This window comes from Panulirus ornatus, chromosome 40 (assembly GCF_036320965.1).
Source record: "Panulirus ornatus isolate Po-2019 chromosome 40, ASM3632096v1, whole genome shotgun sequence".
In the NCBI taxonomy this organism is placed as follows: domain Eukaryota; kingdom Metazoa; phylum Arthropoda; class Malacostraca; order Decapoda; family Palinuridae; genus Panulirus; species Panulirus ornatus.
This window is the reverse complement of record NC_092263.1, coordinates 14,763,748-14,786,365: the sequence shown is the minus strand read 5'-3', so window position 1 is coordinate 14,786,365 and position 22,618 is coordinate 14,763,748. Positions and strand designations below refer to the sequence as shown.

General features: G+C 44.9%; 1 protein-coding gene across 1 annotated transcript in view; it reads right to left on the bottom strand.

Annotated features, from left to right (window-relative positions):
• The window catches only part of LOC139761451 (uncharacterized), a 241,618-nt gene that overhangs the window by 11,077 nt on the left and 207,923 nt on the right, over window positions 1-22,618 (bottom strand). The window contains exons 4-6 of the mRNA XM_071685675.1: window positions 9,537-9,719; window positions 5,301-5,411; window positions 1,306-1,521 (exon numbers count right to left, since the gene is read on the bottom strand). Coding sequence (XP_071541776.1) covers window positions 1,306-1,521; window positions 5,301-5,411; window positions 9,537-9,719 — 510 coding nt within the window. The remainder of the gene's footprint in view (window positions 1-1,305; window positions 1,522-5,300; window positions 5,412-9,536; window positions 9,720-22,618) is intronic.

Here is a 22,618-nt window from a genome sequence, read left to right as displayed (position 1 = left end):
CCTCCTCCTCCTCCTCCACCGTCCAGGTGGTGACCTCCTCCTCCTCCTCCACAAATTGATTGGGTCATCACTAGTAGCCCTGGGGAGCCCCAGAAGTGGAAGCTGGGTTATCTTATTTTTTTTATTAAACTTTGTCGCTGTCTCCCGCGTTAGCGAGGTAGCGCAAGGAAACAGACGAAACAATGGCCAAACCCACCCACATATACATGCATATATATGCCGGATATATATATATATATATATATATATATATATATATATATATATATATATATATATATATATATATATATATATATATATGCACACACACGTTTGTTTTCGTAATAACTTATGAATGGAGCGTTGAATGTAACCAGGGTCAGTGCATCATACATACAGTAGTATACACTAAGCCCCGAGTCTGTGAATCATACATACAGTATTGTAGAATACAGCCTTGGTTACTGAATGTTCTATGCAGTGATGGAGAACACAGTGTGGGTCAGTGAGGACGAGAGATGAAGATGACAAGCCTCACACCAACACAGGAAGTTTGGGTCGATGGTGTGGGGGTGTGTTGGGGGGGGGGGGGGGCCTACTGACCCCGAGAGAGGGGTACCTCCCCCCCCCACGTCACGAGGACGGTTTACGAGGCCCTTAGGCCGAGAGGCCGGTGATAACAGAGGGAGGAGTGGCCTCGAACCAGGGTCACTGAGACGAGCGACCAGCTATAGACTCGACCAGGAATAAAGACATTGTAGTTAATGATAGAAAATGGTGATTAACGCGTACACGACAACTTTCTCCACGTGTCCTCGTTGACCATCTGTCGTTGAACACATCGCTCCGTGGAGAGTGTGCCTCACACTACAGAATACACTATCATACAGACGTAGATTACAGGTCGTAGATGTATGATTTCAGACACCATCATGTACTGTAACGTGCCGACGCTTGTGTATCTGACCAGATGATCAAGATGAAAATAAAATCTTTGGATAAATCGATTGATATTATCATTAGTTGACCGCCTTACCTCCCTCACTCTTTAACGAGGCTCGTGAGTATGTATGTGGTGGAGACCACCGTTGGGAAGGCCTTGGCATTATCTCCAACACCTGGAGATGGTTGGTGTTGGAGATGGTTGGTGTTGGAGATGATTTTATTGGTGGTTAGGACATGATATTGACGGCCCTGCCAGACAAGCGATAAGTCCAGACATCAGACCAACCACAATCTCACACACACACACACACTCTCTCTCTCTCTCTCTCTCTCTCTCTCTCTCTCTCTCACTCTCACTCTCTCTCCCTCAGTACTCACGAGCGTGGCTGTGACTAGGGCAGCGGCACAGTCGAGAGCCAAGCTCTGGTGGTCTTCCAGCGCCACCACGCCCAGGAACCAGGCCACGCCCTCCAGTGGCAGCAGGGACACGGCGCCCCTCAGGTCCCGCTTGTGGCGACTCATGACCTCATGCTTGACCCCGTCCCTCATGTCAAGGAGGACCTTCTGTGCCGCCACACATACGCCGGCGTTCACCTGCAGGAGAAGAAAGGAAGATGTTCTTGAGGACATATGCAAATTACCTTTTGAGATTATCATAAGATGGTGAGGGAGGCAAATATAATTATGGTATTTACAGTAATGCTGCTCCCGATGGATCGTATGAGGGACTGAGAGGGTCAGGATACAGAGAACGGGAAACCCCTTCCCCTCCTGTATCACCACTTTCTTTAAAGGTACGGAACAAAAGGAGGAGACAAGAGAGGATTTTTCATATATATATATATATATATATATATATATATATATATATCTTTGGAGACGATTTCCCTTGAATGCAAATCATTCAAAAACGTTTTAACATATTCCTTTTCATATATATATATATACATATATATATATATATATATATATATATATATATATATATATATCTTTGGAGACGATTTCCCTTGAATGCAAATCATTCAAAAACGTTTTAACATATTCCTCTAAACGTAAATGTAAATCTTGTTCACTCGTTTACATTTTATGTAGAAAAAGATTCAAAATCTAAGTGATTCTGTAACATTGAATACTTTGTATAAGTTCTTTTTCAACCCCTTCACAGAGTTTCACCTTATCATTAATGCATCACATGAATAATGTATTATTGACGTATTTATGTTTTCTGAATTCAGAGTGAATTTACCATATTGTATCTCGCTGTCTCTCTCTCTCTCTCTCTCTCTCTCTCTCTCTCTCTCTCTCTCTCTCTCTCTCCCCTCAATAGGAATTCTTTATCACATTATTTATGATAAGTAACTTAAAAGAAAATGTCTTGAAATACCATGAATAGGAAACATATATCCTTCCGCGATCAAAGCCCGTCTCGCTCCCTTGTGGATATCCTGCATGGTTTAAGGATGCGTTTTTCTCTCCTTTGTATAGAGTTTTACTCCTTACAGAATCTCACGTCTGATCCGTAGATCTTTGTTGATCTGTGCCTCTCACGAGGGGGCCAAGCTATGCCCCACACAGTCTGTATCTCTTTCTCTACATCAAAATATAAGGTACAGAAGACAACCTTTCTCTCGTCCTCGTAGAAAACATAGATGTTAGTATTGTTGAATATCGAGAGCTGATACCGGAATATCGAAGACTGAGAGTGGAGAATATATGGGTTAAATATCCGTGAATATCATGTACTGCAGTGTCCAGAGTGTTGTAGTTGGAGCAAAAGAAGGCGATGGTGGAGAACGAACGTCTGATGGTGGAGAACTAATGGTGGAGAACCTCCTTACAGTCTGTGTGGTGGAGATCAGAGAGGGAGAGGAAGAGAGAAGTTTGAGTTCCAAAAGAAAATAAATACTGTACCCGTAGCGAGGAGGAACTTAAAGAACGACGAGTTGGGGGAAAGAGAAGAGAGAAAATCACAGAAGAGTTTATCATCAACAGAAACACATTTCCGTTTTCCTGTGAACTTAATGTCTTAGATGATATAATGTGGGAGATAAAAGAGTGTTTGCATCTCCTCAAAGTTTCTCACAGTCATTCGAAATATGAAATAAACTAGATTTTCTTTATGAAATTACACGTCTGCAAGATGAGGAAGGGAATGGGGAAATGGTACAAGGCATCGTAAATGTGTTACCTGCTGGATGTGAAATTACAAGAATGGCACAAGGAACTTTAATTACCTGTCTGCCAGATATAAGGAATGGATGGTACAAGGATTGTTAATAAGAGCCTCGTTATATTATACAGATGGTAAGGAAGTGCGTTCTTAAAGTCTGGGTTGGTTGGCTGTACACTGGTGTGTTACAGACGGATGTTAGGGTACTTACGGAGGAAAGTGAATTGTAGGAAAGTGTAATACAACAGAAGCTGTGGTGAATGGTATTGTCTGCAGACAATGTGATTGTGTTATGCAAGATGGCTGGAGGTAAATATCAGCAGTGACCTTGTACCTTTAGCATTGACCTCCTTCCTTTAGCAGTGACCTCGTTCCTTTAGCAGTGACCTTGTACCTTTAGCAGTGACCTCCTTCCTTTAGCAGTGACCTCGTTCCTTTAGCAGTGACCTTGTACCTTTAGCAGTGACCTCCTTCCTTTAGCACTGACGTCCTTCCTTTAGCATTGACCTCCTTCCTTTAGCAGTGGCCTCGTTCCTTTAGCAGTGACCTTGTACCTTTAGCAGTGACCTCCTTCCTTTAGCAGTGACGTACTTCCTTTAGCATTGACCTCCTTCCTATAGCATTGCCTCGTTCCTTTAGCAGTGACCTTGTCCCTTTAGCATTGACCTCGTTCCTTTAGCAGTGACCTAGTTCCTCCGGTCAATAAAACGTCGGCGAACTGGATAAAAGAGACAGTCTCTCCCTAGGTAGGCTGAGGGTAACGTCTTCATCCCATTTCCATAACACTATCACCATCTCTGGCGTGTTTATAACCCCACAGGGATCTAGGCATTGTTCTGCCTGATATATATATATATATATATATATATATATATATATATATATATATATATATATATATATATATATATATATATATGTATATATATATATATATATATATATATATAGAGAGAGAGAGAGAGAGAGAGAGAGAGAGAGAGAGAGAGAGAGAGGAGGAAATCAGTTACCTAGAAGCGGTGCTCTAGTAAAATTGACAATACTCATTGGACAGTATTTTCTTGTCTTCGAGGCAGTAGTATTAACATCCCACCTTGGAGATCCCAAAATCCCATGTATTCCTATCCCACCTTGGAGATCCCAAAATCCCGCGTTTTAGATTTGATCTCCCACTGTGTCTCCTCCCTCTTCGAGAGATCAATGGCCACTTTTTTTATATATCATCATTATTATGATAAACATTATTGCCTTCCTTTTTTCATGGCGTTACCTCTCGCGTGCTGGCAGCGCCTCCAGTTCGGCACAAAACCACAGCCACCAACCCACCGTAAACCAACAAAGGCCCGACTGAGAACGTGGAAACAATGGCCCGTTGTCCCACAAGGTCCCTAGGGAAGTGGGATGCTGAAGAGCTCGACAACGCCCCCCCACACACAAGAATTCTCCCCGGAGACAGAAAACGAGGGGACCCGCGAAAGGGTCTCAAGAGGCATAGAAAACGAGGGGGGGAAAAAATGACGGAAAAAAAAGAGGAAACTTTTTTTGGAGTTTGTTTGTTTCTTAGTGTGTGAAACAAAAGAAAGAAATATTCTTTCTTAAGTTGTTACTATTGTTAATGTTGTTATATGTTATAATAATTCTTTTAAAGGCATATGAAGACACTGTTGTTAATATCATTTCTGTTACTAATATGGCATTTGTTTTTTTATATGTTATGATTATTGTGAAAGTTGTAGTAATACGTAAGACCTCGTACATAAGGCTATAATAACTTCATATAATGATATGGATTAACTGTCATTAAATGCCTTATATAACGAATCATAAGGCCACAACCATATCATTATATTATATAAATAATAAACATTGTTATTCATCAAAGTAGGAACAGATAATAGCACTTCAGTGAAAGTGAATATCAAATATATAATTCATCAGTCATGAAGCGTAGGATGACGTGAATTAAAAGTACATAAGTGTACTAGAATTTGTAAGTGGATCAACTGAGTGTTTTGTTCATTATAAGTTTATAAATATGCAAGACTCTTCCCCCCCAAAAATACGAAGAATTTCCTGAAATAAAGTTCATAAATGTACAAGAATTTATAAGTGGATCAAGACGACATGAAGTGAACAAGAAGTACATTGTAATACCAGGATGTACATGTGTTGTACTACAGGACTGGTCGTTAGAACTCACCAGGATGAGTGTACAGACGGGTACAATGAAGGACACCAGCATTCCTCTCTCCACAGACATCCAGCAGTAGCGTCGTGTCTCATACCCGTCTGGGTTCACGACGTACGACACCTGGGGGCACGAGAGGTCAATGATTAGTGGGGTCATGTGAGGGGCAAGAGAGTGCTGTGGTTAAATAGGGGAGGGGGGGGAGGTGTCAAGAGAAGGGGCTATGGGGGGGAAGAGAGAGAGAGAGAGAGAGAGAGAGAGAGAGAGAGAGAGAGAGAGAGAGAGAGAGAGAGAGAGAGAGAGAGTTGTTTAGGGTCAAATGGGAGGAAAAGCTCCACACACACACACACACACACACACACACACACACACACACACACACACACACATACACCCATTGGCTCTCTCTCTCTCTCTCTCTCTCTCTCTCTCTCTCTCTCTCTCTCTCTCTCTCTCTCTCTCTCTCTCGCCTCCCGCAGATTTCACACTCAATGCAGTTCAGACGAAGAAGAAATTCACGAGGACAGTGGCTCGAGGGGTCTGTCAGGGAGAAAGCGGAGGTGATCTGGGGGGAAGAAATGACGTCATGATCGTTAGACCCACTGGGGCGGGGGGGTGAGGCTGTGCCCCATACCATCTGGCAATACCTCTCTATCATACCATCTGGCTATACCTCTCTCCCATACGTTCTTCAGTAAGCTGTATTGTAAGTTAAAAGCTCCTAAGTAATATATATATATATATATATATATATATATATATATATATATATATATATATATATATATATATATATTATGCATTGTACTTAATCGCCGTCTCCCGCGTTAGAGAGGTTGCGCAAGAAGACAGACGAAAGAATGGCCCAACCCACCCACATACACATGTATATATACATAAACACCCACACACGCACATATACACACCTGTACATTTCAACGTATTCATCCATATACATAAACGGACAAATATATATATATATATATATATATATATATATATATATATATATATATATATATATATATATATATATATACATATATATATATGTATTATATATCTGTAAAATATTTTGATGTGTCAAATCTGGGTCTTTTGATGCATTTATTCATTTATCGTCCAGGGGAAGCATTGCTCATAGGATCCTGGCCACACATTGATGAAGGAATACGAAACCAATGATTATCTTTTTTCACAACACAATTTACAATCACGTGATTCAAGTACAACACTTGTACTAAATTCGACTATGGAAATACCGAGACTAAGTGGAAGGTTATTAATAACAAGGTGTGACCTAAAATGAAAAAAAAAATAAAGAATTTAAGGAAGGAGAAGGGTATCACTTACAAGATGTGACCTGAAAAAAAATAAAGGAATTTAAGTATGCAAATCAGTTTATTTACGATCTTCACATCTTTAATGGCTCTCTAACGTGGACTTAATCCCGCTCATGTTCTACAGAGTGGTCGTGAAGGAGGTCTATGATAACCATCTTGACGATGGTAATGTAGCCAATATTGCCCCGGTATCAGAGCCTTAGAGAGAGTTAAGTTAACTGTCCACCAAGTGATCCAATGATCTACTCATCTGTATTCAAATCGCCGTCTCCCGCCGCTACACAGCAGCGGTGGCTCCCAGCACCGATCAACAGCTCGTTGTGTGGTGATGAGCGGCCCTGCCTGGCCCTACCTGGCCCTACCTGGCCCTACCTGGCCCTATCTGGCTCTACCTAGCCCTACCTGGCTCTTCATGGCCCTGCCTGGCCCTACCTGGCCCTACCTGGCCCTACCTGGCTCTACCTAGCCCTACCTGGCTCTTCATGGCCCTGCCTGGCCCTACCTGGCCCTGCCTGGCCCTACCTGGCCCTGCCTGGCCCTGCCTGGCCCTGCCTGTTAGCGGGCTACCCGCCCCACGTCCTTACCAACCAATAGGAATCCATTAACGTGGATATAGCCACTAAATACAATTGTCGGGCCCTAATGGTGGACAAATTGGTCGGTGGATAGAGATCCCTCTATCCCAGGCTGACCTGCGGGTGGATAGAGACCTCTCTTATCCCACAGTGATCTGTGAAATGGGAGTGAGCATGTAGGTGGGGTGGGACAGAGAGATAGTGGTAGGGATGGGGGAATAGAAGGATGGAGAAAGTGAGGGACGAACGAACTGACGAAAGAAGAGGCGTAGAGGGAAAGAAATGGTGATGAGATGGTTGTAGTGGAGTGAGGAAGATGGTGATGAAAGGGTGGGTTGTGTGAAGGCAGGAAATGATGGCTCGGAGGAGGGTTGAATTCATCATGATGACACAGGAGGAGTGAATTCAAGATGATGACACACGTTGAAGTCAAGGTGATTATCACAATCGACAAAAAAGGATGTTTAGAATGTACAGAGACACAAGAGAAATGAGATAGCGAGAGTCATGAAGGAAAACGGAAAGAGTGGAGGAGACAGAGGTAAATGGAATGTGTAAGATAGCAAAGATTAACGTGAGCAGCAGTAGAGATAAAGCCAAATTATATCATCGGATAAAAGAAAGCGAGGGAGATGATGAAGGGACGTTGAGGAACAGTTGAGAGAAGAGAGAGAGAGAGAGAGAGAGAGAGAGAGAGAGAGAGAGAGAGAGAGAGAGAGAGGCGATGATGATAGACATTTGAGAATTTTCCTCGGGTCGAGGAGAGTGTGGGAGAGGCCAAAAGCAGGGGACTGAGAGGGAGTGATTGAAATAATTCTGATAGAAGAGGAGACGAGAGAGAGAGAGAGAGAGAGAGAGAGAGAGAGAGAGAGAGAGAGAGAGAGAGAGAGAGGTCGATGGAAAGGGGAGAGTGTCATTTGGCAGGATTTGCTGTGACAATAAAGGAGAGGAGGGAGGTAGGGAAAAAAAAAGAACGTGTGTGTGTGGTGGATAAAGGGCGAAAGGTGGAGAGTAAATGGTAGAGGACTGATGAGGAGAGAGAGAGAGAGAGAGAGAGAGAGAGAGAGAGAGAGAGAGAGAGAGAGAGAGAGAGAGATCCACGAGTTGCCAGATAGTTTTACCTCAAACCTTGAGAGACATAATTACTTGTTATCTTCATAAGCTTCACTATGGCTTCCTTCATCATTTTACAATGACATGTAAGAGACCCTCATCCAGTTTTCAGTATCAGAGCAACTGGAGATGCGTGGGTATGGCCGTTGGGCAATTGTGATACGTTATGAAACACGAGAGCTGTATCTGCTGCTTTGAACTGGCAACGACTGTGAGAAAGGTAAGCAGTTCGCACCCCTCTAGTGACTGTAAAGGACTGTCGCACCTCCAGTGACTGTCGCACCTACAGTGACTGAGAAGGACTGTCGCACTCCCCAGTGACTGTCGCACCCCAGTGACTGTGAAGGACTGTCGCACCTACAGTGACTGTCGCACCTACAGTGACTGAGAAAAACTGTCGCACTTACAGTGACTGTCGCACCTACAGTGACTGTGAAGGACTGTCACACTCCCCAGTGACTGTCGCACCCACAGTAAAGGTACAGGACTGTGGGAGACAGAACCAGAGACGCAAGGAGATGCGACTGGGGTGTGGGAGTGTGGAAGCGACGCCACCTCACGTGGAGGGAAGAGTGTCGAAACTCGCTGTCGCACCAGAGTTAAGGTCTGACCTGTGGTACCCGTCAGGAGAAGGTCATCTTCTGTGACCTTTTTGAATATCTAAGGTCGTTTGTCGTAGTGTTTTATTTTTTTCGTCTACTTTGAAATATTTCTATTTCGTCTCGATTCGTGATACGTATGTCTTCTGTCTCTCTCTCTCTCTCTCTCTCTCTCTCTCTCTCTCTCTCTCTCTCTCTCTCTCTCTCTCTCTCTCTCTCTCCTCCCCACAGACGGAAATGAATCCACATCTTTCAACCCGTGAGTTAACTACCTTTTAGCTAAACACTTCAGGATATGTCGTCACTTCTTCTGCTTCCTTTCCTAGAAAATAGTTTCTCTTATGACTTGCAAACATATACATGCATGAATGATATATATATATATATATATATATATATATATATATATATATATATATATATATATATATATATATATATGTATATACATATACGTTTGTGCGTGTTATAAAGATATTGGTCTCGTATGGAAATCAGTTACGAACAGAAACAGACTCAACAAGACTGAACAAGAGCACAGTTCCACGTGGTTAATGATGGCCTCTTCCAACTCCTGCAGACGAAGAGAGAGACGAAAAAACTGTCAAAACTACTCACCACAACGAGGCCGAGGGAGGCGCCCCAGGAGGCGGCGCAGTAGAGGGCGGTGTGGAAGGGCCGTCGGTGCAGGAGGGAGCCCAGGAGGCGCACGGTGAGTGCCAGGAGCCAACAACAGGATACCAGATGCAGGAAGTGTAGCAGGAGGCCCACCACGCCACACACCCACGCCTTCCCCGTCGCCTGCGTCAGGAGAGAAGAAGGACATTAGAAAGCGAACGTTAAAGGGCATGGCTGATTCATCCCTAAGGACACGCACGGTTAGGATGACCCTAAGGACATGTTTGAGACGTCCCTAAGGGCATGAATAAACCGTCTAGATGGCATCCTATCTTAAGACTGTGGTATCCTAAAGGGATCTCTTCATAGCCCGTGTGGGCTACAGAGGGCGCTGGATATAGAGATTTGAACTCAGGACATAGACAGAGACGACTGGATCAAATACGATAAAGGATATTGAAGTCTAAGCTCTTCCTAAGGTCTTCTGGGGTGTACACCAAACCTGCCTTCCCCCTCCTCTCCTTTCCAACCCCCCTTTCCCCCCAACCTGGGGTACATGCGAGAACTAACCCCCCCGTCCAGCCTGGGGTACACCCCACACCTTACCATCAACCCGGTCCGGCTCACGAAGTCTCTCCATAATCGCATTTTACAAGTTCTCCCATTTTCTCTCTCTTTTTTTCCCCCATGAAGACGGGAAGAAATAATGGAAAAGAATTTACAAATCCTTCCTTTGCTCACTCGCTCCTTCTCCTGCTCCCTCTTCCTCCTCCTCATCTTCCTCCTCCTCTTCCTCCTCCTCCTCCTCCTCCTCCTCCTCCTCCTCCTCCTCTTCCTCGCTCCTTCTCCTGCTCCCCCTCTTCCTTCTCCTCATCTTCCTCCTCCTCCTCTTCCTCCTCCTCCTCTTCAAGGGGAGACCTGTCTGTTACCACCTACTCAAGAGGAAGGTTCATGTTCGCACCTCCTCCTCCTCCTCCTAAAAGGTTAAGATGGTCCCAGACATCACTTCAACACTAAGTGAGGTAGGGCAGTACCTCCTCGGGTGGCTCCTGTCTACAACCTACAACAACCTTTCTAAGAATGTATTGTTTGCATCTACTTTTACAAGCACGTATGCGTGAATACGTATAGATAAAGTATTTACACACACACACACACACACACACACACACACACACACACATACGCGCGCGCGTTTTAAGTACATAATGGAGTTTAACTTTCCACGTCGGGGTAAATATCATGAAAAATATCTGTGGTAACAGGAACTATTTATCACTGAGGTTGGAACCTGCGATTGCAAGTGTGGTTCTATATTTCAAAAGTCACTGTTGATTTCTGTTAAAGCTTTTCTGCTAAAAGCTTTGGTGGAGTTACGTATATAAACACAAGGTTATTTTATATTCCATTATTGGTGATTATTTTTATTCTTTTTAGTCTTGTATATATTAACGAGATAACTAATATTCTGTCTGGTTAACGTGAGGTGCAAGGCTACATATATATGCATTTGAGACCCCTCAAAATACATATGATGGTACGATTAAGTTCAAGCCCCCGATAGATACTATATATATATATATATATATATATATATATATATATATATATATATATATATGTATGTGTGTGTGTGTGTGTGTGTGTACGAAAAAATGCATATGAACGCGCACCTTCATAGAGCATACAAACCTCCAAGAGCCAGGATCATATATATATATATATATATATATATATATATATATATATATATATATATATATATATATATATATATGATCCTCGTGCTATTATTAACCTTCTAGATATCTCAAAATATCTCCAGTGACTCGTCTCACAAAGACGAGGAGGAGATAATCTCACTTTTTTTTTTCACCCAACTTTTCGTGTTCTAAAAATAGACCAAAGAAGATTAATTCAAAGGTTTTAGCAAGAGCTCGCATCAGGCTGCTGGTGACGTAAGCGCAGGAAGGAGAGAGAGAGAGAGAGAGATAGTACGTTCGTGAACTGGAAAATAGTGAGTAAAAAGAGAGACAATTGGGAGAATGAGGGAAGAGGGAGGGGTGGTGGGGATGGGGGAAAGGGGACAGTTTTACGAGTGGGGAGGGGGGAAAAAAAGTGGGGGGAGGGAGGGAGGGGCTGTTTTGCCAGTGCAGAGAGAGAGAGAGAGAGAGAGAGAGAGAGAGAGAGAGAGAGGAGGTCGGCTTTACGAGCGGGGATATCTGGGGGAGGAGGAGGGGCGTGGGTGGGTGTTGGGGGGATGACTGCTTTGCCGGTCGGGGAGAGAGGAAGAGAGAGAGGGGAAAACGCTCGTGGGTGTGCGAAAAGAGAGGGGAACTGTTTGTACAAGTGAGGGGGGAAAGTAGGGCAGCTATCATGAGTGGAGATGGAAGGGGTTAGGAAACTGTCCTCACTGGTGGAAAAGGGAGGACTAACTCCCCAAAGGGATGGGTCGGGGTGAAGGCTTACTCCCCAAGGGGTGTAACAGGCTGGAAACAAACTCCCCAGAGGGGTGTAACGGGCTGGAGACACACATTTTTATGAGAGGGGCTGTACGTGGGTGTAACTGGGAGCCCAAGAGAGTGGTGGTTGGTTGGCTGTACGTGGGTAGATAGAGTGGGGGGGCGTCATAGGTGGGTGTACGTGGGAGATGGTGGTTGGGTGACGTTGTACACCCCAGGTCACAGTGTGGGAGTTTGTACTCAAGGGTGAGAGAAGGGGCATTGTGTATGGGTGTGGAGACAGTGGGTAGGGGTGTGGAGAAAGGGCATGAACCTCGTGTAAGACTGGTGGTGAGGCACAGATGGTGGTGGTGAGGCACAGATGGTGGTGGTGAGACACAGATGGTGGTGGTGAGACACAGATGGTGGTGGTGAGGCACAGATGGTGGTGGTGAGGCACAGATGGTGGTGGTGAGACACAGATGGTGGTGGTGAGACACAGATGGTGGTGGTGAGGCACAGATGGTGGTGGTGAGACACAGATGGTGGTGGTGAGGCACAGATGGTGGTGGTGAGGCACAGATGGTGGTGGTGAGGCACAGATGGTGGTGGTGAGACACAGATGGTGGTGGTGAGGCACAGATGGTGGTGGTGAGGCACAGATGGTGGTGGTGAGACACAGATGGTGGTGGTGAGACACAGATGGTGGTGGTGAGACACAGATGGTGGTGGTGAGGCACAGATGGTGGTGGTGAGGCACAGATGGTCGTGGTGAGGCACAGATGGTGGTGGTGAGACACAGATGGTGGTGGTGTGGTAGAGATGGTGGTGGTGAGGCACAGACGTGGTCGTGAGACACAGATGGTGGTGGTGAGGCACAGATGGTGGTCGTGAGGCACAGATGGTGGTGGTGAGGCACAGATGGTGGTGGTGAGGCACAGATGGTGGTGGTGAGACACAGATGGTGGTGGTGTGGCAGAGATGGTGGTGGTGAGGCACAGATGGTGGTGGTGAGGCACAGATGGTGGTGGTGAGGCACAGATGGTGGTGGTGAGGCACAGATGGTGGTGGTGAGGCACAGATGGTGGTGGTGAGGCACAGATGGTGGTGGTGAGGCACAGATGGTGGTGGTGAGGCACAGATGGTCGTGGTGAGGCACAGATGGTGGTGGTGAGGCACAGACGTGGTCGTGAGGCACAGATCTATACAAGATCAAAAGCTACACTGAGCGAAGGTCATCTCTACTCTCCCTTGCGTATCCCTGGACTAGGACATCTCTTGACCTCTCTCCTGACCCGTCACCTGACCTGACCTGACCTGTGACCTCCTTCCCATCATCTATACCTCCCTATCTGCCATGATTCATCATCGTCAACAAGGGAACCACTCCTGCCTCCTCAGGAACCAATCAGCGATGGTAATTACACGTGAATAATGTGATTAATATCAACTACCCTGACCTCCAGCCTCCTCGTCTGTGTAGCACACACACACTCACCTGGCTGACCCCCCCTCAAGCCATCCTGACCTTCACACAACACAGGAACCACACAAGAAAAATACCAACGCATCGGTTGTGACCTCGTCTCAAAAACCACCACACCCACATCAGCAACAACAAGAAGAGCTTTAGCTGAGGAAACAAGCTGTGTGTGGGGGTAAAAAAAAGAAAAAAAACTTCCACTACGTTACTTTGATGATACAGATGAGTGAGCTGACGAGTGTGTGACTCATGTAATCCTCGGCTGCCTGGGGAACCTGACTACATAAACACAGCAGCTGTGGATGGAGACATGCTTATATTGTAGACTGGTGTAGTTAATGTTCTAATGGCCTTGTGATGCCAGTGAGCAGTTTGAAGACAGTTTAGATGCTCCTGAATGATAAACAGGGACCAGGAGAAGATAAAGTGCCCCACAGTTAGAGAAAATCTTACGGGAATGTAACCCAGACGTGTTTATTATTATTATCATTATGTATCAGATTGCGAACATACTGTGTTTACACCCGTGAAGGATATGTCATATTGCATGTAATTAAAGATCGTAACTGCCATGATTTTTTGATTAGCAATGATAGTTAATGTCAGTGTCCACATTAAGGGCCAGTCATGGTTCCCCGTCACACGGTGTTACGTTCCCCCGTCACACGGTGTTACGGTCCCCAGTCACACGGTGTTACGGTCCCCAGTCACACGGTGTTACGGTCCCCAGTCACACGGTGTTACGCTCCCGCACGAACGCTTGTTACGGCCCATCACCAGACGAACGCTTGTTACAACCCATCACCAGACGAACGCTTGTTACAACCCATCACCAGACGAACGCTTGTTATAACCCATCACCAGACGAAGGCTTGTTACAACCCATCACCAGACGAATGCTTGTTACAACCCATCACCAGACGAAGGCTTGTTACAACCCATCACCAGACGAACGCTTGTTACGACCCATCACCAGACGAACAACGCTTGTTACGACCCATCACACGACGTCACTCATACTTGGCCACTCGCAAAATCACTTTCACTCGCCCTTTCAGAAAACTCACTTTTTAACTCGCATCCCACAAACACACTTCTTCATACTCGTAGTTCCGGACCACTCTCCTTTCTTCCCTCAACCCAATCACAAACCCAATCACAAACCCAATCATCAACCCAATCACAAACCCAATCATCACACAATCAGTTGCCAAATTTATTCCTCCCTACTGTGAGTCTTTCATGATAATCAGTGTGTCCCTGTGTGTGTGTGTGTGTGTCTGTGTGTGTCTGTGTGTGGTGTGTGTGTGTGTGTGTGTCTGTGTGTGTGTGTGTGTGGTGTGTGTGTGTGTGTGTTTGTTTTATCTGCTGTCACTTAAGAGTAATTTCTGACATTCATTTGACATCGCTTTTGAAAAAAAAAAACCAACGGTACAAAGGAACATGTTGACTACGAGCACATATACTCCGTCTGTCTTTCTTAATGAATTGATTAAGGTAATCTATGTAATCATGATGCTTGAAGACTACCTGAAAAAGTCTTATATACTTATAAGGTCTGATCATACATTTATGGCCCTCATACCCTGTGATATAGCAGATAGAAGGACTTATATGTATATAAGGCTCGATTATTCGACATATACGACCCTCTTATTCATATATCTATCACACAGAAAGCTTTATATATATATATATATATATATATATATATATATATATATATATTATTATTATTATACTTTGTCAGTCTTCGTCGCTTATGGTCTGCAATGTCGTGGGTCTAACACGCGAAAAACCAGATAGATATACCTCGACAGTACATTGTGTATGGTCTTCAGGGCCTCGGTGAAGTCTGGCACATGAAAACCTTTCAGCCTCAATCTTAACTTCCTCTTGACCTTCACAACCACAGGTTCAACAACAGGAGGGAAAGATTGGCTTTACAATCGTGAAAATTATGTTTGACTCACTGCTTGAGCCTTGCACTTAAGCCCTTCCTCTTCCTACCATTAGAAACCAGGCAATTAAAATACCACCAGTTTTGCCGACCAGCTCCATAAATAACCTTTATCTCATTAACATTCTAATCTGTTGAACATGAACAAGATTTAATTCGTGTCGAACATAAAGATACATTATCATGATTAGATGAACTTGCATTGGGGCATATCGGGGTTGATGTACGCCCTTTGAAACCTTGTACTGGATACATTCTCCTCGAAACCGTTGCTCTAGATACTTAGGAACGGGTCCGTTGTTCTAGATACCTAGGAACGGAGAAGTTGTTCTAGATACCTAGGAATGGGTCCGTTGTTCTAGATACCTAGGAACGGAGAAGTTGTTCTAGATACCTAGGAATGGGTCCGTTGTTCTAGATACCTAGGAACGGAGAAGTTGTTCTAGATACCTAGGAATGGGTCCGTTGTTCTAGATACCTAGGAACGGAGAAGTTGTTCTAGATACCTAGGAATGGGTCCGTTGTTCTAGATACCTAGGAACGGAGAAGTTGTTCTAGATACCTTCCTTTGGAACTGTTGCTCTGGATGCCATTATTTTGACCCAACTATTTTTCTAGATACGTAACTAGATAATTCGAGAATGAGTAAACGTACGAGTACTGAAAATACAAAAAAAAAATCTTGAGTGAATGAAAGATGAGTGAAAAGCTCAGTCCAAAATACATCATACATTTTTTTTCAGCTGTATTACATAGTGTATTATTCAGATAGCTGTTCGTTGCTTATGTTAAAGTGTCACATAAAACGCGAGATTTTACGAAAGATATGAGGACTTTACGATTTACATATCAACACAGCAGCTCCCTTCAAGGAGGTAAGAAGGTCCCGTAACCTTCAAAAGTTTGCATAAGATTAAGGGAAAGTTTAGTAACTTCTCAGAGAGGGAAAAAAAAGGAATATAGGAATGTATATGTATATATACACGACCTTGAGGGTTCGTAAATAAAAGTTCTCTCCTTCCTGACGATGCAATGAACATTGTTCAGGGTCACGAGAGGTTATCTGGTCCTGGCTTATGATGTCGTCTGTCAGAAGGTCACTCTCTCTCTCTCTCTCTCTCTCTCTCTCTCTCTCTCTCTCTCTCTCTCTCTCTCTCTCTCTCTCTCTCTCTCTCTCTCTCTCTCTCCTCTCTGTCTCCAGCCCGTCTCGCTCCAGCGGATACGCTAAAAGAACAGTTTTGTATTAAAAAATAAAGAAAATGATCTCTCAGAGTGCTTACGGGAAGGCCTTTGATAATGTGATAAACTTTTAATCTTTTAAAAGGCCTGTAATACTTTAAATGTTCTTAATGGCTTATCTTGTAAATGACAGGTAATTTGGATGATAATGATTTCATTTGCTTCTCCAAATTGTTTTTTCCTAATGTGGGATGACATACTGGTAAAAGTTTTTCAATGGCCATAGATATTGCAAATGGCCACAGCCCCACCATGACGAAGTATAAGTCTTTAAATGGCCCTTGATACTGCAAATGGCCAGTGCCCCTCACGACGAGGCAGAAGGTATCTAAATGGCCCCTGATATCGCTAATGGCCACTGTCCCTCACGACCAGATCAGTCCATACTTCACGATTCGTCGAGCCGTTCGTGTGGAGCCGTCTGCTTTGGCCAGGCTTTGTTGGGTATTCGTGAATCAGTGTCTGGTCGTTTTCGTGTGTCGATGTCGTGATGGTAGGCGTCGTTTCGTGTGGTGGGTGGGTCAGGGTTAAGTGTTGGCAGTTCGTATATCCTGAAGTTGTTTCAGAAGGTTCGACATCAGGAAGGGAGGAGCATCTTATTCATGTTAGCTGGTGTGTGGGCGTCCCAGAGAAACGCATGTCTGATTGGCTGGTGTAGGGATCTTCCCCACCTCTGACTGGCGGGTTGGAAGCCTTTCCCCGTAATCTGAGTGACCGGTTTGGACACTCTTCTTCCTTCTCCTCCTCCTTCACTCTGAGTGGCAGGTGTCTTCTTCCTCCTCCTCTTCCTCCCTCACTCTGAGTGGCAGGTGTGAGGTTATCCTACGATCCCTGAGTGGCATGGGTAAGAAGTCCCCTCTGTCATACTCTGAGTGGCGGGAGCAAGGTCCGTGTCCCAGATCTGAGTGGCGGGAGTATGGACGCTTCCCTCACTCTGACTGGCAGGGATTAGGTAGGGGGGAAGGGGAGGCCTTTCCCTCACTCTGACTGGCAGGGATGGGAAATCCATCTCTCACTCGAGATAAATATTGCTGGACGAAAAATACACTGCCATCTGTGAAATGAAAAGGGTCTCTCTCTCTCTCTCTCTCTCTCTCTCTCTCTCTCTCTCTCTCTCTCTCTCTCTCTCTCTCTCTCTCTCTCCCCCCTATAAACAATAAAGGTTATAGAGAACGTAATAAAGAATGAAAACAAAGGATTATGTCTGATAGTAATGTCAACTTTTGAGCATTATTGTCTGTGTTTTATGACGTAGTATTATATTACTCCTCTCGTTCTGCTCGAGGCTTGTGGCTCGTGGACTGCGCCACAGCAGAGCTGCAGCTGTGGTAAGACTGTGGTGCAGGAGGAACCACAGCTACGGCGTGATTGTATGCAGAAAGAGAAATGCAGCTGTGGTACGACTGCATTGCACAGATGGTACAGTTGTGGTACGATTTATATAATACCGCAAAAGAAAAGATAGCTGTGGTACAAGTGTTTCTTCCAGAAGGGGAGCTGCAGTTAAGCTATAACTGTACCGCAGTAAGAACAGCACTGTGGTACGCCTGTGTACCACACTGACGAACTACAGCTGTGGTACAAAGCTTTTAGAACAACCTCAAAGCAAAGCTTAAAAGAAGAAAAAAAATGAGTGTCTTGCCCCCATATGTGACAGAGAGAGAGAGAGAGAGAGAGAGAGAGAGAGAGAGAGAGAGAGAGAGAGAGACCTCCTCCTCCTCCTCCTCCTCTCCCTCCACAAGTGATGGTCGACGGAGCTCAGTCCTCCACTCACCAGGCAACGTGTGCCTAACGTCCGACCACCTTAACGATGGTAATTATAGCTGGAATATGGCCCAGACCAGCAAGGGATCCATACAGGCGAGTATAATGAACAGGAAACTACAAATGGTTCCATAATGGAGGTATAATGGAGGACATAAAGTAGATATTATACTCAGAGGGAGGGGCGGGCGCGGGGGAATATGATGCTGTCCATAATACATGACTGGCATCATACATGGAGGTATATTATTATAGGGAAGGATATAGCTGAATATATAGTAGGAGCTGTTATAGTTCGTATAATCTATAGCTGGAAAGGAATGTTATGCAGAGAGACACAGCAGAGAGACGCAGCAGAGAGACACAGCAGAGAGACACATCAGAGAGAGACAACAGAGAGACACAGCAGAGAGACACAGCAGAGAGACACAGCAGAGAGACATAGCAGAGAGACACAGCAGAGAGATACAGCAGAGAGACACAGCAGAGAGACACAGCAGAGAGAGACAACAGAGAGACACAGCAGAGAGACACAGCAGAGAGACATAGCAGAGAGAGACAGCAGAGAGACACAGCAGAGAGACACAGCAGAGAGACACAGCAGAGAGACACAGCAGCCTGTGGACACAGCCAGTGTGGTTGAGCCACGATAAACATCCACCACAACAATAGGTAAAATAAAAAGAAAAAAGAACAAAAGCAATTAGAAATGGTTTTGAAAAATAGGGGGGTTGGGGGACCACATTTCTAATTACCACCCCAAACACCAGAGGTCATGTAAAAGAATGATTAAAATTTCGAACCCAGGTTTTGCCCAACGTGGGAGGTGGAGGTCCTTGTGGGAGAGAAGAAGAGAGAAGGATAAGGGAATGTAGGTGAAGGGGAAATTGAGGAATGGGTGGTGTGAGAGGAGGAAATGGAGAATACATCACCACCATTACATTACCATTTATCACTTCAGGTAAAATTTGCATGTCTTGATTAATTATCATGAAAAAATCAAAATCGTCTACATTTTTAATCATTATTTATAGAATTTAACATTTTCTTCAACTTGTCTGTATCCCGTTACAATCTCAGGCGCCTGTATTCCGGTTACTGCCTGTATCCTAGTACTGCCTCTTGTCGTATGTTAATCAGGTTAATTAATCCATGTAATCCCTTTAACACCAATTAACTACGGAACAAGATTAAGGTTCGGCTCTGTAACTCCAATAAACACTTTGTTATCATTAGATTTAAGTTCAGTTTGAGATAATGAACATCATTTGTAATCCTCAGACACATTTTCAAATTAATCAGCCTCATTAATGAAGTCAATAAAAGTCCCATATATATATATATATATATATATATATATATATATATATATATATATATATATATATATATATATATATATATATATATATATTTTATATATATATATATATATATATATATATATATATATATATATATATATATATATATATATATATATTGTGATGTAGTGGGTCCCCTTCGTCATATTGGATTGATTGTGTAGTGGGCCCATCATCTCATTTGACGCATACATTACTATGCTTCTGTAAGTCATTCTTTTGTAATATCAAGTATTAAGTATTTAGGGAGTCTTACTTAATAGAACAGGACGCTTGAACAATCTATTGCTGGGTAAATATCACAGTATTGATTTCAGTGATTTAGAAAGACTTGATATTTTTCAAAGCCATTTTCCCCGTTTGTTTTGCTCCATGCCTGAAACTCTTGGCGGGGTATGTAAACACCGAACTACACGGCTGTCAACGCCATCTAGGAACGTGATCCTAAACTGCATCTTAGGCAGTTTTGGCCCCACAGCAATAGATGGCGTTGTAACTCACTGGCTGTTGTCTCGCTCGGTAAACTTAGGATGTAATGCGAAGTGTCACGACCCCCACACACTTATCCCTCAACGTTTGATACTTAACCCACACGAGTTCTCCAGTTTCCTTGTAATTAATTATGTATGTTGATTAGCCCGGCTTCCCTCGAGGCCCCAGCTTATCAGGGCGCCACCGCCTGCTCAGCAAGCCCAGTTCACAGGGTCATGACGTCCCTAATGGTGCCACACGTCTCACTGTGTTGCCATGGGAGTTGCAACTCCCACAGGGTTGAGAGAGTCATGTCGTAGTGTGTTAATGTCACGGACGCTCTCGGGTCTCTGGCCACACTAAGGGTTTTTCGTGTTTTGATTTGCGTCTTCCGCCCCCGTGTGGCGTTGTGGGCCAGCGATTGGGTTGCTCTTTGGCTGACGACCAAAACAAACCCCACAGCGAACAATTACGGTAGACAATTTGTCATGATTTTGGTCTCCTTTTGTGTCATCATTGTTGTGGAAGACACACACACAAAAAATAGAGGACCGACCGACTCCCATCCTCTATAATCATTTGTCTCTTCTCATCTTTCTCTCTCTCTCTCTCTCTCGGTATAAATGATAGTCAAGACATCGAGCGCCACAATTTTCAAGCAGCTTCCCCCAGGATATCCGGAGATGATCACCATCACTCAGCATTTTCTCGGATAAAAGGAGAGGGGGAGAAAAAAAAAATGGGAAATGGTCCCTCTCTAACCATGGCTAGTTAGAGCGCAACTTTCTACCATCATCCTGGCCAAATTTCAGACCAGCTCGTGACCCAAAAATACGTTGTTTTGCATTTTCATTGCCCGGTGAGCTGAAAGGGGCTCATAAGCTGATTTGCATAGCCTGATTGCATATACAAAGTTTAGCATACACACTCGTGTGTGGCTGATGGACGCCCACAGCCGTGCCTCAATACAGTCTTGCTACGACCAGTCGAGGTGGCCCGAAGGAGACGAGGATCTTCCTGAAGGTGTTGTATGTGTGTGTGTGTGTGTGTGTGTGTGTGTGTGTGTGTGTGTGTGTGTGTGTGTGCGTGTGTTTGTATTTCGGGGAAAGGAGTGGCTCGATATCCCTCCCCCCGACGTCTACCAAGGGGTCAGAGAACGGAAGTTTTTTTACCACATACCCCGTCATTATAACTTTCTTACGATAGATATATCGACATAGAGGCTCTCACGCCGATAGCGTAATTAGCCGTGGCGCGATAGATATATCGACGCAAATGGCCTCGTGCCGATAACGTAATTAGGCGTAGTGGGCTAGATATATCGACGCAGCGGCTCTCGTGCCTGTAGCGTAATTAGGCGTAGTATATACCTTCCTTGTCTTGAGCGTATCCTGTCATTATGTATGAACTTCCTCTGATACAACATTATATTTTGGTCCATCACCACGAGGCTGAGAGTGGCCCACCCCCTCCTCCTGCCTCACCAACCTGTTCCTCACCATGTTACCCTCCCACCAGCCGGAGCCACAGACGTACTCACGCCGTGGCAGACTTCGACATGACCAACAGCAATAACACCACCAGCATCCTGAAGGATCCTTAGATCCTTGAAGGGAAGCGCCCCCGCGAAGGGTCTCTGTAGTTCCCGGCGTCGCAGAAGGGCGGTGGCTTCGCCTCCTTCGGGAAATCTGGGAGGGCGGCGTGAGGAAGCGAGTGCCAGAGGGAAGCAGGAGGAGGAGTGGTACTGTTGTCCCCCCAGGTGATTGGCGGGAGGAGGAGGAGGAGAAGAAGAAGGAGGAGGAGGAGGAGGGATCATTCGGTCGACGACACTAGAGCCTCGGGGGAAATTCCAAGCTGTGCAGGAGATTGAGAAACGGACAGAAGAACGCCTCCCTTGTGGTCCCATCACTGTGTGTGTGTGTGTGTGTGTGTGTGTGTGTGTGTGTGTGTGTGTGTGTGTGTGTGTGTGTGCTCTGGCCTACCAGATGCGAATTATCCACAGCGAAGGTCTTCTTTTTGTTTTGTGGTGGGTGAAGGGGTGTGGTGGCCTCTGGTGAAGAGAGAGAGAGAGAGAGAGGGAAAAATAACTCTTAAGTAAATTTGCTCACATGGAAGCGGGCGAGAGAAGTAAACAAAGAACTCATTGTGGAGGAATTTCCCACATCTCCACAGTGGGTTGAGCTCAGGGTGTGTGTGTGTGGGGGGGAGGAGGCTGGCGGACGGGTGGGCCAGGGTCGTGCTGTGGGTGGGTGGGTGGTAAACAAGAGACTTAGATGCTGTCGGCACTATAGCAGAGGACCAACAGTTGCTGATGCTGCCGCCAGCGGACCTCCTGCTGGTCTTTGTGATCCCGGACCACA